At 29.5% G+C, this 15,510-nt stretch overlaps 5 protein-coding genes across 9 annotated transcripts in view; 2 read left to right on the top strand and 3 right to left on the bottom strand.

The window, feature by feature from the left end:
• Positions 1–23: 23 nt before the first annotated feature.
• Positions 24–4,597, bottom strand: LOC124422075 (activating signal cointegrator 1). Of its 3 annotated transcripts, none has more exons than XM_046958015.1 (11): positions 4,406–4,597; positions 2,406–2,495; positions 2,200–2,312; positions 1,979–2,094; positions 1,752–1,851; positions 1,349–1,616; positions 974–1,274; positions 730–890; positions 525–646; positions 276–467; positions 24–202 (listed from the first exon to the last, which is right to left on the bottom strand). In XM_046958015.1, the coding sequence occupies exons 2-11, from the start codon at positions 2,471–2,473 to the stop codon at positions 129–131; spliced, it is 1,515 nt and encodes a 504-aa protein (XP_046813971.1). In that variant the 5' UTR covers positions 2,474–2,495; positions 4,406–4,597; the 3' UTR covers positions 24–128. The 3 variants fall into 3 exon arrangements, with proteins under 3 accessions (XP_046813971.1, XP_046813972.1, XP_046813970.1); XM_046958016.1 differs by lacking the exon at positions 4,406–4,597 and adding an exon at positions 3,796–3,908; XM_046958014.1 differs by lacking the exon at positions 4,406–4,597 and adding an exon at positions 3,288–3,343.
• LOC124422077 (UPF0545 protein C22orf39 homolog) lies at positions 2,628–3,709 on the top strand. Its single transcript, XM_046958018.1, has 3 exons — positions 2,628–2,980; positions 3,119–3,283; positions 3,430–3,709. The coding sequence occupies exons 1-3, from the start codon at positions 2,933–2,935 to the stop codon at positions 3,649–3,651; spliced, it is 435 nt and encodes a 144-aa protein (XP_046813974.1). The 5' UTR covers positions 2,628–2,932; the 3' UTR covers positions 3,652–3,709.
• The window catches only part of LOC124422072 (uncharacterized threonine-rich GPI-anchored glycoprotein PJ4664.02-like), a 67,110-nt gene continuing 55,902 nt past the window's right edge, over positions 4,303–15,510 (top strand). Inside the window, exons 1-7 of one of the 3 annotated variants that reach the window (XM_046958005.1) lie at positions 4,303–4,336; positions 8,561–8,670; positions 8,768–8,979; positions 9,061–9,249; positions 9,322–9,465; positions 10,568–10,664; positions 12,359–12,523. In XM_046958005.1, coding sequence (XP_046813961.1) covers positions 8,788–8,979; positions 9,061–9,249; positions 9,322–9,465; positions 10,568–10,664; positions 12,359–12,523 — 787 coding nt within the window. In that variant the 5' untranslated portion in view covers positions 4,303–4,336; positions 8,561–8,670; positions 8,768–8,787. Of the gene's footprint in view, positions 4,337–4,724; positions 5,224–7,690; positions 8,056–8,560; positions 8,671–8,767; positions 8,980–9,060; positions 9,250–9,321; positions 9,466–10,567; positions 10,665–12,358; positions 12,524–15,510 lie in introns of those variants that run through there. The other 2 variants (XM_046958003.1, XM_046958004.1) reach the window with 2 other exon arrangements.
• On the bottom strand, positions 5,948–11,037 carry LOC124422078 (fatty acid-binding protein, adipocyte-like). Its single transcript, XM_046958020.1, has 5 exons — positions 10,883–11,037; positions 7,579–7,801; positions 7,278–7,450; positions 7,078–7,182; positions 5,948–6,465 (listed from the first exon to the last, which is right to left on the bottom strand). Exons 2-5 carry the CDS (start codon positions 7,646–7,648, stop codon positions 6,406–6,408), a joined length of 408 nt encoding a protein of 135 aa, XP_046813976.1. The 5' UTR covers positions 7,649–7,801; positions 10,883–11,037; the 3' UTR covers positions 5,948–6,405.
• LOC124422076 (cilia- and flagella-associated protein 299-like) lies at positions 9,474–10,561 on the bottom strand. The gene has a single exon (XM_046958017.1). It carries the CDS (start codon positions 10,290–10,292, stop codon positions 9,585–9,587), a length of 708 nt encoding a protein of 235 aa, XP_046813973.1. The 5' UTR covers positions 10,293–10,561; the 3' UTR covers positions 9,474–9,584.

Genomic DNA, 15,510 nt, shown 5'->3' with positions numbered 1-15,510 from the left:
GTATTTATAACGTTATTTGATCGTGAAAATGAATTTATTTGATTTATATAAGATTATCATATGTACGTAAAATTATATGTTTAAGTATATAAATGCATAAACATTTTTAAATTAGACAATGTAATAAATTATTCTTTTTTCTCCTTTATAACTTTTTCTAAAGATTTCATAGCAGCTTGATGAATTTTGTTATCTAATTTATCTGTAATGACAAATTCAAAATAAAATAGTTATGTCTTTATTATAAATGTTGGGAAGAATATAAAATTACTTACAGATCTTTTGTTTTCCTTGTATAGGAAACTTGATAGGAAGAGTATAACAATTTTCACAAATAAAAACATAAGGACTTTCACTTTCTCCTTCAGGATACATTTTTCTGTACTGTTCTTGAGACAAAACATCAACAATTGTTACACAGCCTAACAAAGAACTAATAGGATAGTTTTCCGGAAATTTGATTTTCTCTAGAAAAATACAGAATATACGACATCAAATAAAAATACTGATACTTTCCTACTAACCATCTTTTAAAACACGATATACATGTTCTGTTTCTGAAATGTCTTCTTTAGTAGGTGTTTTAGCTGTTGATGCTATCCATAATCTTCCTCGATGAGAAGAATACCAAGTTCGACCCTCGTGACTTATTAATTAAAAAAAATATATTCATTATAACATAATTTATTAATGCAGTAATAAAATTATACACTATTGTGCTATACTTACAGTTTTATCCCTGATACTAACAGCGAGGCATATGGTTGATGCATACTTAAACATAAACCTTGATCTGTTAGTTCCAAATATTCTTTGTCTTGAATTTTACTGTTTGTATTACTGTTCAATATTTGTTTATTAATAGAGCTCTCCGTTTCTTGTTTAATATACTATATAAGACAGAAATCATTCAATTTCTCTTTTATTATTTTCTCAATTAATATGATAAGTAATAAGATTATTATATATTTACCACTGGATTGATGATATCTATGTTTGGATAAGCATTGCTATTTTCTGAGTCAGTATGTAATACCGTTTCATATAAATTATCAAGTTGATCTTCGTTAAATTCACTATTCTCCTCATGGCCAACAAATACTTCTCTACCAACAAAATCTAAAGTTACTTTTCTACTTAAACGAGATGCATGTTTTTGAGCGCTAATTTCTTCTTCACGTTTCCGTAATCTTTCTCGTTCTGCAGGTGTAAGCCATGTACTATTTGTTTGAAAGTAATCTGATTCATCATCAATTACTTTCGTACGACGTGCGCTATAACATATCCAAAATTATAACAAGATGTTTATTGTATTATTTGACATGATAAGCATTGCATTTAATTATACCTATTACGATCATATTCCAAAAGTTTATCACGTTGTTTAATAGATTCTTCTAAACCCTTATTGGGTTTCCGATCCATTAATTTGTTATACAAATCATCAGCTAGCTTTGTATTACTAGAAAGTATAGCTTGTTGTTCGCGAGAACATACCAATGTTTCACAAAAGAAACATGGACCAGATCCTTCTTGAAAACAAACTATTCTGCCACAGTTAGTACAATTATTTATTAAAGAATGCTTTCTTGCTTCACAGTCGCATTTATGTCTACCTGAAATATAAACAATAAGAATTAAAAAATTCAATATTATTACCAAAGTATTCAAAAGCACCATACATACATACATACAATATTATTTATTGAATATATTTATCCAAATTATATGAATATATTATATGAACATACCTTTTAATAAAACAGTTTCTCTATCACGCCCTTCCTGCGAATACAAGTTAACAAATTTTGGTTTCTTCTTTTCTGTTTTATCTGTTTTTATTTCTTGAACCTAAAAACAAACAATATTTGCTCATAAGATCAGTACAAGTAATGAGAAACAAAACTATTGAAATCATTAAAATAAATTATTAAGATAAATTTTATCTTAATTATTATGGATATTTGAAAGTATATACCTGTATGTTTTCTTTGCTTTTGGTCTTATTCTTTTTTTTTTCATTTTGCCTTTTCTTACAATCTTCATTATTATCATTTGTTTTCTTATACCCGGCTGGATCATTACAAGAAGCAGCTATAGGATATAAATTTTATTAATATTTTATTTAATAAAATTATTATTCTAATTAAATTCATGTGTGTATATGTATATATATATATATATAATTACATTACTAACCTTGTTTTTTTTTCAATTCTGTTATAAATTGTTTATGTTTTGGATTTTTTAAATCCAATAAAGTTTTAAGATATTCATCTAAATCTCTTTCATTTCGTATTTTTAAAATATACCTAAATGTTTAAAAGATCCTTTGAAACATATTTCATAAAAAAACAGCAATCATGTTTAATTATAAATATAATAATGAACAAAATTATTCTTACTGTGTTAATTCTTCTGGAACTGGGAAGTCTAGTAAACCAGATAAACTTGTGTATATCCATTCTTCCATTATTATATGATTAGTAATTTTTCTATTATATGTAGTAAAATAAATAAGTGTATAATTTCTCAATGGTTTTTTCTTTAGAAATATAATCTACAATTTAAGTACATGACGTATCTATAAAGCAGATGGCGCAATAATTCGTCAGTGTAGTAACTTGACATGCATATATATATTTATATTATTTATCCGGATAGGATTGGTATCTTACAAGTATCGTTTGTACATGTCCACTGAGTTAAGTGTTCAACATACTACAACCTAAATAACTTGTTTTGTAAATATTTATGAATGAAATTATAAATTATCATACCCGATAGAGAAAGTGTTAAAGAAATTTTAATTAATAAGAGATTTACTTGTGTAGATCAATTCATGTTCTATGAATAAAAATATTAACCTTATCGAAGAATATTTTTGTGATAGCTTATTATAATTTACTTTTTATTTATTATTAATATAAAAATGTCTGAAGTAACGCCAGAAGAAAATCGTTTTAAGCATGCTTGGATGGTAAATATTTTAATTAATGTATATTGTAAAAAAAATATATAATATATACATACAGACATTACATAATATATTTATTTTGTCAATTATATTTATTTATTTATTTATTTATTCATCCCCTTTCAATAACTCATTTTTCAGATAAGACCATGTGAAATATACAAAGATGAGTACAGTGAATGCAAATATTGGAAATCCCGTTTTCATCAATATTTCATATATGGACATAAGATTGATTGTTCTTCATGGAAGGAAGATTTTAAAAATTGTGAAATTTGGGAAGCAAATAAATCAGAAGATGCATACGTACGTGAATAATTTTATAAAATTATTTATTCGTATAGGATTCATTCCTTATTTCATGAACTTAATTAACTTCAATTATTCAAGTTTTAAATTAGAAATTCAATGGTATAATATATTTGAATCGATAGAACTTTATTAATTTTTAGAATGCAATAGTAGAAAGTGAAAAAAAACGTAGAATGAACAGATTAAAAGGACATTTTGGGAATAGAATTTGGAAAAAGAGAGATAAACCACCGGAAGATTGGAATAGTCCTTTACCCGAATGGATGCAAGAAAACTTTAAAAATTCGTATTTAGAAAAGATGAAGAATAAAGAAGCGCAAGAGGCGTTAGAAAAATTAAATACATATTGTGTCATAATGTAATATCCTTTTTTTGTGTCATACATTTATAAGTAGTAATAAATAATTTTCTATCTTAAATAAGAAATGAAAATTATTAAGAATTACTTTGAAATAGATTCCGAGGGTAAATCTGGATTTAGGTCGTCTTTGACATTAAATACTTACGTAATTGAAATGAAAAGAAAAGGAAAAAAATCGAGCGAAAAGGACGAACTAAAAGCGAAATATGTAACGGGTAGGGATAAGGAAAGGGAATGGAGGGGAAATGTAGGAGGGAAAGAAGAGGTAAGAATAACAGATCGTACGCACGCGGAAACCTGAGAGAGTCCCGTGAAAGCACGTGGGCGTGCGCGTAGTAATGTCAGTCATGCGCAGCTAAGGATTTTTAGTAATTCGGTTACGCTGCTACATAAGTGTTTACCCTCACTCTTTCCTAGGGATAGAGAGAGAGAGAGAGAGAGAGAGTAAACGATGAAGTTAGAAAGAGAAGGAGAATGCGAACGATCACAAAAAGGCGACTACGACGACACCCGGTGGAAGGCATGAGGAACGCATTATGTGAGCGGGTTGCATCCTCCTTGAACAATCATAACTGATAGTCATCATCATCATCATCATCATAAAAGTGGAGGAGGAGGAGGAGGAGGAGGAGGAGGAGGAGGAAGAGGAATATATTCGACAATCCTTGTCCCTTCCAATTTTTCGTGTATGTTATATGTAAAACTGATCAAAACACAATTATCGTTGGATAGAACGATAGACCGCGTGTAGTTACCAAGTGAGGTGTCCGCGCCATGTTGAATGGATGACGCAATCTGTACACAAAACATTCTGCGTGTATCGCGAAGGGAGCGGTTTCGACCAACGAATCGCAAAGACTTTATAGCCTTTTTATTCTTCGACAAGACGCAACCTCCCTTTTTCTTTCCTCTCCCTCTCTATAATTCTCTTTCGTTCTTCCTCTCTATCTTTCTCTCTCTCTCTCTCACACTCATTCACTCAGTCCTTTCCCCCCACCCATCCATCCTTTCTCCCCCTCTCCCTCTCTCTCTCTCTCTCTCATTCTCTTTCTCGCGTTCTCTCATTTATCTACTCGCTCGTGTATAGGAAGGCGCGTCACGCGTCGATAGAGTAACGATACGTTCTCGTGGACAAGCTACTACGAAGATAGATCGTTAGGGTGACTCATACGTGTTTATTCTTCTTCTTATTATTTTGATTCTTATTCTTCTTTCTTTCTTTCTTTCTCAATATCAAAGAGAATCCCTGTCTTCTTTTTCTTCGATCTTTCTTCAAGCAAACGGTGCCTCGTCGCCGCTCGCGTCGTTTTACGCGTACGCGTACGCGTGCGCGCGGCCGCGCGCGTAACTTTTGCATCGACGGAACGAAAAATACAAACGACGAGAGGATGGCCGCAAAAACTAGTAACGATCTTGTTGACTATCTCGAAGAATATAGGAGATACTTCGAGGAGTTCGTTAGAAAAATTAATCCGGAGGATCAATTGCCTATGAAGGTTAATGCTTACAGTATCACCGAAACAGAACTCGTGGGTGAGATCATCTATTTGACGCTACAATACATCAAACAACCGTAAGTATGCTATCTATATTATCTTTTCCTTTTTTCAGTCTCTTCTTTTTTTTCATTTTTGGTTTCTCTTTCTTCTTCTCTTTTTCTTTGTTTTTCTTCTTTCCATTGCAAATAAAACTTATCGATTAATTCGTATTTCTCTCCATGCGTCGTCCCAATAATCGCCATTTGATTTTCCCGCTCTTTGTTAAAATTTAAATCGCAATTCGCCAATTGGCGCAAGCTAGTTCAATGCTCAATGTTATCATCGTCTTTCGCTCATTGTCTTTCGTTAATCTTTGAACGTGGGTTGTAATGACAAGAGAGAAAGAGAGAGTGAGAGAGAGAGAGAGAGAGTGTGAGAGAGAGAGAGAGAGAAAGTGTGAGAGTGAGAGTGAGAGTAAGAGACAGAGGGAGAGAGAGGGAGGGAAAGAGAAAGAGAGAGAAATAAGAAATAATTGTATCAATAAAAGTGGAATATTTTATATATTTTGGCGCGAAGATTTTACATTGTCATAAAATATACATACATATATATATATATACACACACATACGTAATATTTTCTCCGTCTCATTTTCTTTTTTTGTATAATAAATAATCATCGCAAAAATGGTCATACACGAATTTAATAATAAAAATATATCTAAGTTTTCTAAAAGAGCATTATGCATATTTCTATTTTTAATACTTCCCTTGCGGTTCGCCAGTGTAATCCTGTTAACTACTGGGAATCAAAGCTAAATTTTTATAGACACGAATCATTGTTGTAATAGACTAAAAATGTAACGTTTAGTAAGCGTTTTAAAATAATTCAAGGTCTGGATAATTCGTTATGACGCAAACAAACGTCAAAGAACTTCTTTTTACTTTTTCTTTTTTTCTTTTCTTTCTTTTTTTTTTTTTTTTTATCTACCTTAATATTCACCGCATATCACGTAATATGTGACTTGATAACAGATAAGCAATAACAGATATTTAAAATATAATATTATTAATCATTTTATTAATTTTTATTTATTTTTTTTCATTTATAGAATTATTATATGAAGAGAACAATAAATGAAAATATTATCAAAAGAGTGTACATAAAATATATATACACCTACACGCGCGCGCGCACGCACGCACACACACACACACACACACACATATATGATTAATCTGTACTAAATAAAAAATCATTAAGATGTAGTCAACGATTTATGGAAGTCGTTTGAAATATCGTTTTGCCATTATTTCGCTCTTTTCGCTAGACATCGTCTGAAACAAAAAAAAAAAAAAAAAAGAAAATAGTAACATGTTTTTGTATATATAATATTTCTTATAAGAAAAATCATGTATCAGATAAAAATATTTTTTTGCTTTTTTTTTTCTTTTTTTTTTTCAAAGATTAATCTCATTCTTGCAGATGGCACAGCTACGTAAACTTTTCGTTATCACATTTCACAATTTGTTTATTCGTTCTTTTGTTTGCATCTTTTACGTTGGCATTTGTCACATGTTGTTACTTAGAACCATTCGACCATGATCATTTGAAATATACATATATAGTATATATATAGTATATATATAGTATATATATAGTATATATACTATATATAATATATACATACAATAGTGAAAAATAAGATCTTACGAAAGTTTATTTTAAAAAATGGCGCTTTTCCTTTCTCTTTTTTTTTCTCTTTTCTTTTCTTTTTTAATTCGTCGTACGATAACGATATCATTCTTTCCTCTTATCAGGTTATAAATAATAAAAATAAAAATAAATAAATAAATAATAATAAAAAAAAAAAATAAGACAAAATAATAAATCAGCATGAAATCATTAAAAGTCGAAATAAAAATGATTAAATTAGTACTACAACTTACCAAGACGACACTGTCGTCAGTGAAATCATATTTCCGCACGATTTTGCTGTTATCAGGCCTGTATGATACCGTCACGAGACTGTCACCGTCCATTGTTGTAACATTCTAAAGAAATATAAGAAGTATGTCGTATACGTAATGTATGAACTTGTAGAATACATGCTAATTCAAGTTAATGAGAAAAAAATATCGGTGATTACTTTTAATGTTTCACCGGAAGGCAAACCTTCGTCGTATTCTTCTCCAAGAACAAACGTTAATACTATTGTACGCATCATAGATACGGTACGAATTGTCCATTTTTCTCCTTCGTTTGAAATTTCTAAACGTGGACTTGCCAAACCCATCATTTTTCGTGCAATATATGGTACTCCTTTATGTATATATATATAAAAATAACGATTACGAGAAATAATATATTTCTGTATTATGTATTTTTCAGAATATTATAAAAAAAAAGGGATAATAAAATTTGTCTAAAATTTCTAATCGAAATCCTACCTAAGTCTTTGAAGTATTCGTCCATATTTTCATTACGTTCGTGTTGATATGTTCCAACGATCGGTGCCATTTCTTGATATTTAAATTGAAATTCGTTAATTGAAATTCGTTGTAAAAATATTGTTGAATGTTGTTTCGTTCGTATCGTTTTTTTTTTTGTTTATTCACTTCTCTTTTCGAATTTTCCAACAAATTTCTTCCTTTTTCGTTATTCCTTGTTTTCCTGTTAACGATCCATCAAAATGAAATTACAGTATTTGTAATCTTTTGATCTTCTAAGTTGGTCATACTTCATACCGTCGTCTCCGCTTGCAGATAATTTTTTTTCTTTCTTTCTTTCTTTTTTTTTTTTTTTTTTTTTTTTTTGATACGCATCGTATTGTTACAATATACTTTGTCATTAGTTAATAAACTTGTCATATCTATTATTATGATATGCTATCTTTTACCGTCTATTTCAAGAGGCTTTTAAATATTGTAAGTTTAGTGTGTGTGTGTGTGTGAGAGAGATAATTTATGTTAATTAATTAATGAAGATCATTTTTCAATTCGAATGGCTAATGATTAATCAGTTTATTATATATATTTTTCTCTTTTTCTATATTAATGATATGAATATACTTATCATAATTTTGTACCGAATATGAATTTTTATTTATATAAATGATAGAATTTATTTTATCTTGCTTCAATTTTAATAAATTTTTGAAATGAAAAATTTATCTTGATAGAAACGTTGATGTAATCAGGATGATATTTATAAAATGTAAATATTACATTTATTTTATTAATTTTCAAGTGTTTATACGCGTATACGTTTTATAAAATTCTTTTATCAAATGGAATATGTGACGTATTCAGAGCGTTCATATAATCGCGCTAAGTTAATCAATATCTTATGTGTATGTGTGTGTGTGTGTTTTTCATATTTGAAATAATATTATTCCATGTAATTAATTGATGTTTCTTTATGATTTTATAGACGTTGTCCACGTAATTTACAAGGATATCTCGTTCGTCTTGTATTGCAAGAAATAAAGGAATTATGCGAGAAACAACCGGAAGAATGTGGATTCAAATTAGAAACAAAAAGTGAGTGAATTTTATTCTTTACATTTATAATTTGTATAAATTCAATGTGCTTTAACGAATCTATTAATAATTTTATTTGCTTTCAATTATTTGACAGCATACGCTCCGCTCAAACTTATGCAAGCAGTTACAACCAAAGTAAATGAAATATTTACTCGCTATTTAGACAATAGTAGATTAGCAATGTTACCTCCACCTTCTTCGAAATTGCCACCTTTGGCAAGAAGTGCCGCACTGAAGAATGGCAAAAGAAAAATGGAGGATAGACACGTAGAGATTTATGACCTACATACCATTTGTAATGTACAGGTGAATAAGCGCCATCATCTTTTCATTATTTATTAATTTGTTAGTATCAACATAATGGTAAACATGCATGTTTTATCATAGAATGACTCCTTAGCAAGTTACTTCGCAGTATTTGATGGACACGGAGGAGAAGATGCAGCTGTCTATTGTGCTACGCACCTACATCAGTATTTAGCAGAGAGTATATATTATCCTACAGATCCAGAGCGTGCTTTATGTGACGCTTTTCATACTACTGATACAAGATTTATTGAAAAAGAGAGAACGCAAGTAAGATTTTTTGTAGAAGTAATTTAATAGAATTATTGTTGTAGCATTAATAAAATTATATTGTTTTTTCAGAAAGTAATTGGAGGTACAACTGCAGTTTGTGTATTATTGCTGGATAAAAAATTATATATTGCTTGGGTAGGAGATTCTTTGGCTATGCTAGTGAAACGTGGCAAAGTGGAAGAATTAGTATACCCTCATAGACTATCTCGATATGTAAGTAAATATTTATGATTATATATTTGCATGATTTTAATTATAAAAAATTATGTATTTTTTTTAATTGTGGTTTTTTTTTGTTTTATACGAAATCATTATTATAAAACAAATATTTTCTATTCAACAACAACTCTTTTAACTACATGATCATATAAGATAACATGTTTATATGCATTACTATATATACGTACTCTCGTAGTGTCTACACCCGGTGTAATAGCCTTTGGATCAACATTAATATATTTTCTATCATGAATATTCTTAAGTAAAAGGCCATATTTTGTATCTATTATTGGTTCATAATTTAATGAAACATTTAATTGTGTTTTTCCTATTTTCCAATGATAGTATGCTATATCTGTAATTCTAGGCCAAAGCTTTTTTTTCCCTTCAAAATATGGTTGCCAATCTTCCGTCTTAAGTCTTTCATTGAAATCTATGTAACCTGACACTTCGACTTGAAGACGTGGATTATGTCGTACAAATATAATTGTTGATAGTACATGTAATCTATTAGATCGTTCGCGAATTGCTAATTCTTGCATAACTGGATCAAAAGGAATTAAAAATTCAGAAGTAAGATGATATGGTTTGGGAATTGGGTACAATAAATCTTTGACAGTTTGTAGACGTCGATAGAAAGCATCTTTATCTAAAGTTTCTCCTGTACATTGATAACCAAGTTCTGCTAATTGACGTGCAACTTTTGTACTCCTTAAATAGCAGAAATCCACAGGAGTTATCAAAGAATCTAAATATTCTTCATAATTTTTAAATTGTAATAATGTTCTGTCGCTATCGACTTGTGTACCTGGACTAGTCATTCTGGCACACAAGAGAATTAAATCGTCTAAATTTATAGTATAATTTTAAAATTGTTTTAAGGAAGTAAATTTGTTCTTATAAATATATTATAAAATTTAGAAACTTTTTACATATGGAGAACTTATTAAAAAACTGAAGTTAGTTAATTATTCATATAAACGATTAAAAAGAGATGAAGAAAGAAATGCATGTTGTTTATAGAATGTTTATTAAATCATGAAATATAAACTGACGAGTATAATTTTTTTTTTTTTTTTTTTTTTTTTCTCAATAGGATGAATCCGAAAGGATACAACAAATGGGTGGGATGCTGGCATTTAATCAGGGCACAGTGCGAGTTAATGGAGTTCTAGCCGTGTCTCGTGCTATTGGTGAGTAGTTTTATTGATTATTGTTCATGCAAATCGCATATTGCTTTTACTTTTTTGTGTGAAAAGAGAAAAAAAGAAAAAAAAATATTCCAATCTGTCAAAGAGAGGATGAGTTTGTAATAATGAGATAAAGAAACGGCGCAGTTTCAAAGGCGTGGCAGTTATTCTTTTTCAATTAGAATAAATGTGATCATCAAAATTGTTTCACGTTTACTCACACAAAGTTCGCGATTAGATGGTTTATGTATCACCTTTAGGTAATTGTCAGTTTTCTAACGACGCCCTGTTTCCCAGCAACCGTATTCACTATTTTCGGCAGATTATCGCCAACTTTTTCTTTTCACGATAAATTAACTAATATTCTCCAATAGATGGCAGCTTTTTCGATCGATAAAGGTATCGTCCATATCACTAGATAAAATTTTAAATTTACCGACGGTAGTTAATTATTCGATTCGGTCGATATGAAAGAAACCTACAATAAATCTTTACATATCACAAATTATTATATAATTATTTTTTTTAATTAATTATAATAGTAATGTGATACTTCAATTTCTTTTATATAAGAAATATCTAATGAAATGAATATAATGATATTTTTGTGGTTCAAGGATATGAATGATCGTAAAAATGTTAATTTCCAGAAAGGAAGATATTTCTGGACTAAATTTAAATATTATTTTTTAAATTTATAGTTAAAATAATCTAGAACTAGTTTCGTTTACAGATCAAAATTTATTCATTTGCATATATATATTTATATACATATACATAATATATACACATACAAGCATGAAGAAGCCAAGTAGGGTCGAGTTCAACGAAGTGTCGGTCGTTGGCCAACTATGGCTTGGATGATGATAGAAAATAAAAAGAAAAAAAATTCTGGACGCGTGTCGGGTATCCTGTTCTTGGTTCCGTTCAGCCGCTGACACAATACTACGTGCAGCCACGTTACGAACGAATACACACTTTACTGGGTGGCATGTAGAATTATATGTGTTGAATAATTAACAATCTATTATACTATTTCTGTGATATAGCAAGTTGTACATACTTTATGATTAGATAGTAAATTAAACGTCGAACTTTTTAAGTAATATATTATCTACGATATTGATTCGATCTTATTTTCTAAACAAATTTATGAGAATTATGAATTAACGTAACGAATACGATCGATGTGTGAAATCAACGCTTTATACGTCTAGAATTGTTATTTATCAGTAGAGATTCGTTACAGTGTATCTACTTTAATCTCTATATAGTAGAGAAGGAGCAACATAAATTTATAATAACCGGAAGCATTCTCAAGAGTTGCGTCGTTATTTAAATTAGCTAAGCTATTCATTAAATAGATAATTACATTTAATTAAGAACAGGTCGAACGCGGACATACATATATATATCTATTCTATATTATAGCGGTACGTTTTCACAGGTTGTAAGATTATTGTAAATGATCCAGGACTGTTATTTTATTTTATTAATAACGATCAACAATATTTCAATCATTTGATAGACGATAAAAGTTATTAAAAGTTATTAAAAGGTTCTAATAGTGAAATACATATGTATATTATTTAGAAAATGTCCATAAAAAGCAAAAGATCTTTTTTACTTAATCAAAAATATATTTATTATTTTCTTAATTACTTTTTCTTTTTTTCTTTTTTTCCTTTTTTTTCCAGGAGACGTACAGTACAAACCCTATGTAACAAGTACTCCGGATACACGTTGCATTTCTTTAGACGGTACCGAGGATTTTGTTATAATTGCTACCGATGGAGTTTGGGACTTTATCAACACGTACGATGCTGCTATGATCATTTACGTCGCGATACGAGAATATCCTGGTGGGTAATAAGTTTTTCTTTTCTTTTTCAAAAGATTAAAAACAAAAAAAAAGAACAAGTTTATTCTCTAAATGATTTTCCTGAAATGAAGTCTAAATGAACAAGACTTTCTAAATAGATCTAAACATACGAACTAAGATAAACTTAAAGATCAAGAAATAGATATATACATAAGTTGCTAATATGTCGTATATCTTTTATTTAACTTCGCGAAACGAGAAGTAGAGAAATTTGATAAAGTTATATAGATCGTAGATAACATTCTTTATTATTATTATTAAACGGCGATAATTTTTTTTTTTTATATCATTTAACGATGTTAAATCTAATTTGTTCGAGGAAATTTATTTTAAATGTAAAAAAGTTAAGCGATAAAACTAAATGCTTCGGCAATTGAAATTTAAAAAAAAAAAAAAATTGAAGTTGGAATTAATTGCTTTGACCTTTAAACGGCATGTATGTATGTGTGCATGTGTGCGTGCGTGCATGCCTCAAAGAAAAACGTCAAGGTCTTATTCTTAACAGTACTATTGTTTTAGAAATTTGTTCGTCTCTATAACGGAAGATTTATATTTTCGCGCTTTTCTAAATCGCTTGCCAACAAACTGTGTCCAGTCGTTCTCTTCGTGGCGATGTCATGCTCTGTTTCGTTTGACGTTAGCACTGGAATAGGAAGACATTAAACATACATACATACACATACGTACATATACATATATATATATATATATATTATTACAAATATTATATATATATATATATAATGTTTCTTAAAGTAAAGATATTTCTTTCATAAAACAATTTGCATCAACGATTAGATCCTACTTTCGTATGTGTCGTTAATTCTTTCAATAATCGTCGCCTTCTTTATTATTATCCTTTGTTGATTCATTCATATATATATATATATATATAGCGATCGTAATTGGGAACGTGTCCAATTGGAACGTTCGCCGGCGGACAAATTACTTGCTTTTCCCATTGTTTGCGAGGCAACAGGACCAGGTTCCGATCTTTGGAGGATGATGTCAATGACCATCCTACGCCTACTGAGCTCTTAATTACACGAACGTGTAATAAACTTCTCTAAAGGATATAAATAGCCAATTATCGTTTATGGTATGGGTAGGACCAATACTCTTTCTTTTTCCTTTTTTTATTTATTTTTTTTTTCATTTCATTTTTTTTTCGATTTAATTCCATGATTATTTTTAATATAACACACACACACACAGACACATACACTCACACTTACTCAGAAAAAATTTAAAAGTAAACGACACAGGATCGATCAAGAAAATAAATAATTTATTAAATCAATCTCACTGTGTTATTTCTAATCGTTCGTATATTTTTTTTTAAATGAATCTTCAATATTTAAAACGAACACACAAATAATCGAGAAATTGAATTATTTACTCGATCGATCTTACAGTGATTTATCTAATAATTTGTATATTTCTTTTTATATGGATAATGAACATATAAATGTTGAAGGAAATGAAATTATTACTCGATCAATCTTAAAATGATATTTCTAATAATTCTTAATAGTATATTTCATAAGGATTAAAAAATAAAGAAAGAAGGAAATTAACATATCACTGATTGAATAAAATGAATAAATATACTCTATTATTATCTTTATATAATATATTTTCAATCGGACTTTTAATATATGATATTTCATGAGGATCAACGAATACCGACGTGTAATCAACAAATACACTGAACGAATATGATCAAGAAAAAATCCAATTAAATGTTATAAAAACAATAAAACTGTCTGTGCTATCATAGCGAGTATCATTCGTAATGGACTTAGAATCTAAGCTGTAGGAATCTTAGAAAGTAATAATCGTATATCAATGGATTACATAATAACGATTTGTTGTTATAAAATTGACGATTTATAATGATTCTATCGATCGCGTTTAATGCAGTTTAAAAAAAGTTTTCGATTCGACGTAACATTAGCATTAATTTTCGATTTTCTATTGAAAAATATCGACGTTGAAAATCGATTGCGATTCGTAAGCAAGCAAATGCGTATGTTCAATCTACCTTAGCTGCTCGTACACGTTATGATCAAGGAACGAAATAAAATTGAAAGCCAGCGAGCGATCGTCCGTGAGCAAGGGAATGTGCAAAAGAGAGAGAAAGAAAGAGAGAGAGAGAGAGAGAGAGAGAGAGAGAGTCAGATAGAGAGAGACGAGAATGTCTGAGCCGGCATGGCCGTCGAGTGCATCCTAGCAGGAAGAACACGGCGGAGTATATAAAGCCCTCTTTTCAGAATAGTAGTAGACCCTCCCCATGCGCAGGGAATTCATTAAACATTTTCATTTTCGCGCTTTCGAGTCCAAACAACGATCTCGCAGGATTTCTCTCTCTCTCTTTCTCTCTTTTTCTCTCTTTCTTTCTCTCTCTCTCTCTTTCTCTTTCTCTTTCTCTTTCTCTTTCTCAGCTGTCTTCCTCGCTGTTCTTAATGAAGATAATTTTCTTTTTTCTTTTTTGTTTTCGTTTTCTGACGAAAATACAAATATATATTTTTACTCGTTAGCGATTATTAATGTGATTCTATTCATTCAAAATGCATTTCTATTTTCTATTTGATTAATATTTTTATTAATTAATTGTTAATATTTAATAAGATTAATGGTCAGTATATAAGAATATTTTGATATTCTTATATTGAGTATAAACAATTATGCGTTAAGGGTTGTGTCACTGTTATTATCACTTCAAGTTCACCTTCAAAATCAACCTTTTTCAAATCAAATTTAACCTTTCAACGTTATTGATGGTGGTTTTTTCTTTATCTCTTTTTTTTTTCTTTTTTTTTTTTTTTGATCAATAATTTAGTGTATAAGCTCTAGTGTCGATAAGCTTAAATCAAGTCATTCCTGTTCAGTATCAAGCGTACAATTTTGTACGGCAGAATGTAAATTTCAATATTTTTCGAACATAAATTAATAACATTGCCGTTG

Source organism: Vespa crabro, chromosome 2 (assembly GCF_910589235.1).
Source record: "Vespa crabro chromosome 2, iyVesCrab1.2, whole genome shotgun sequence".
NCBI classification, from domain to species: domain Eukaryota; kingdom Metazoa; phylum Arthropoda; class Insecta; order Hymenoptera; family Vespidae; genus Vespa; species Vespa crabro.
Note: the sequence above shows the minus strand (reverse complement) of the source record. Positions and strands in the feature narration are given on the sequence as shown.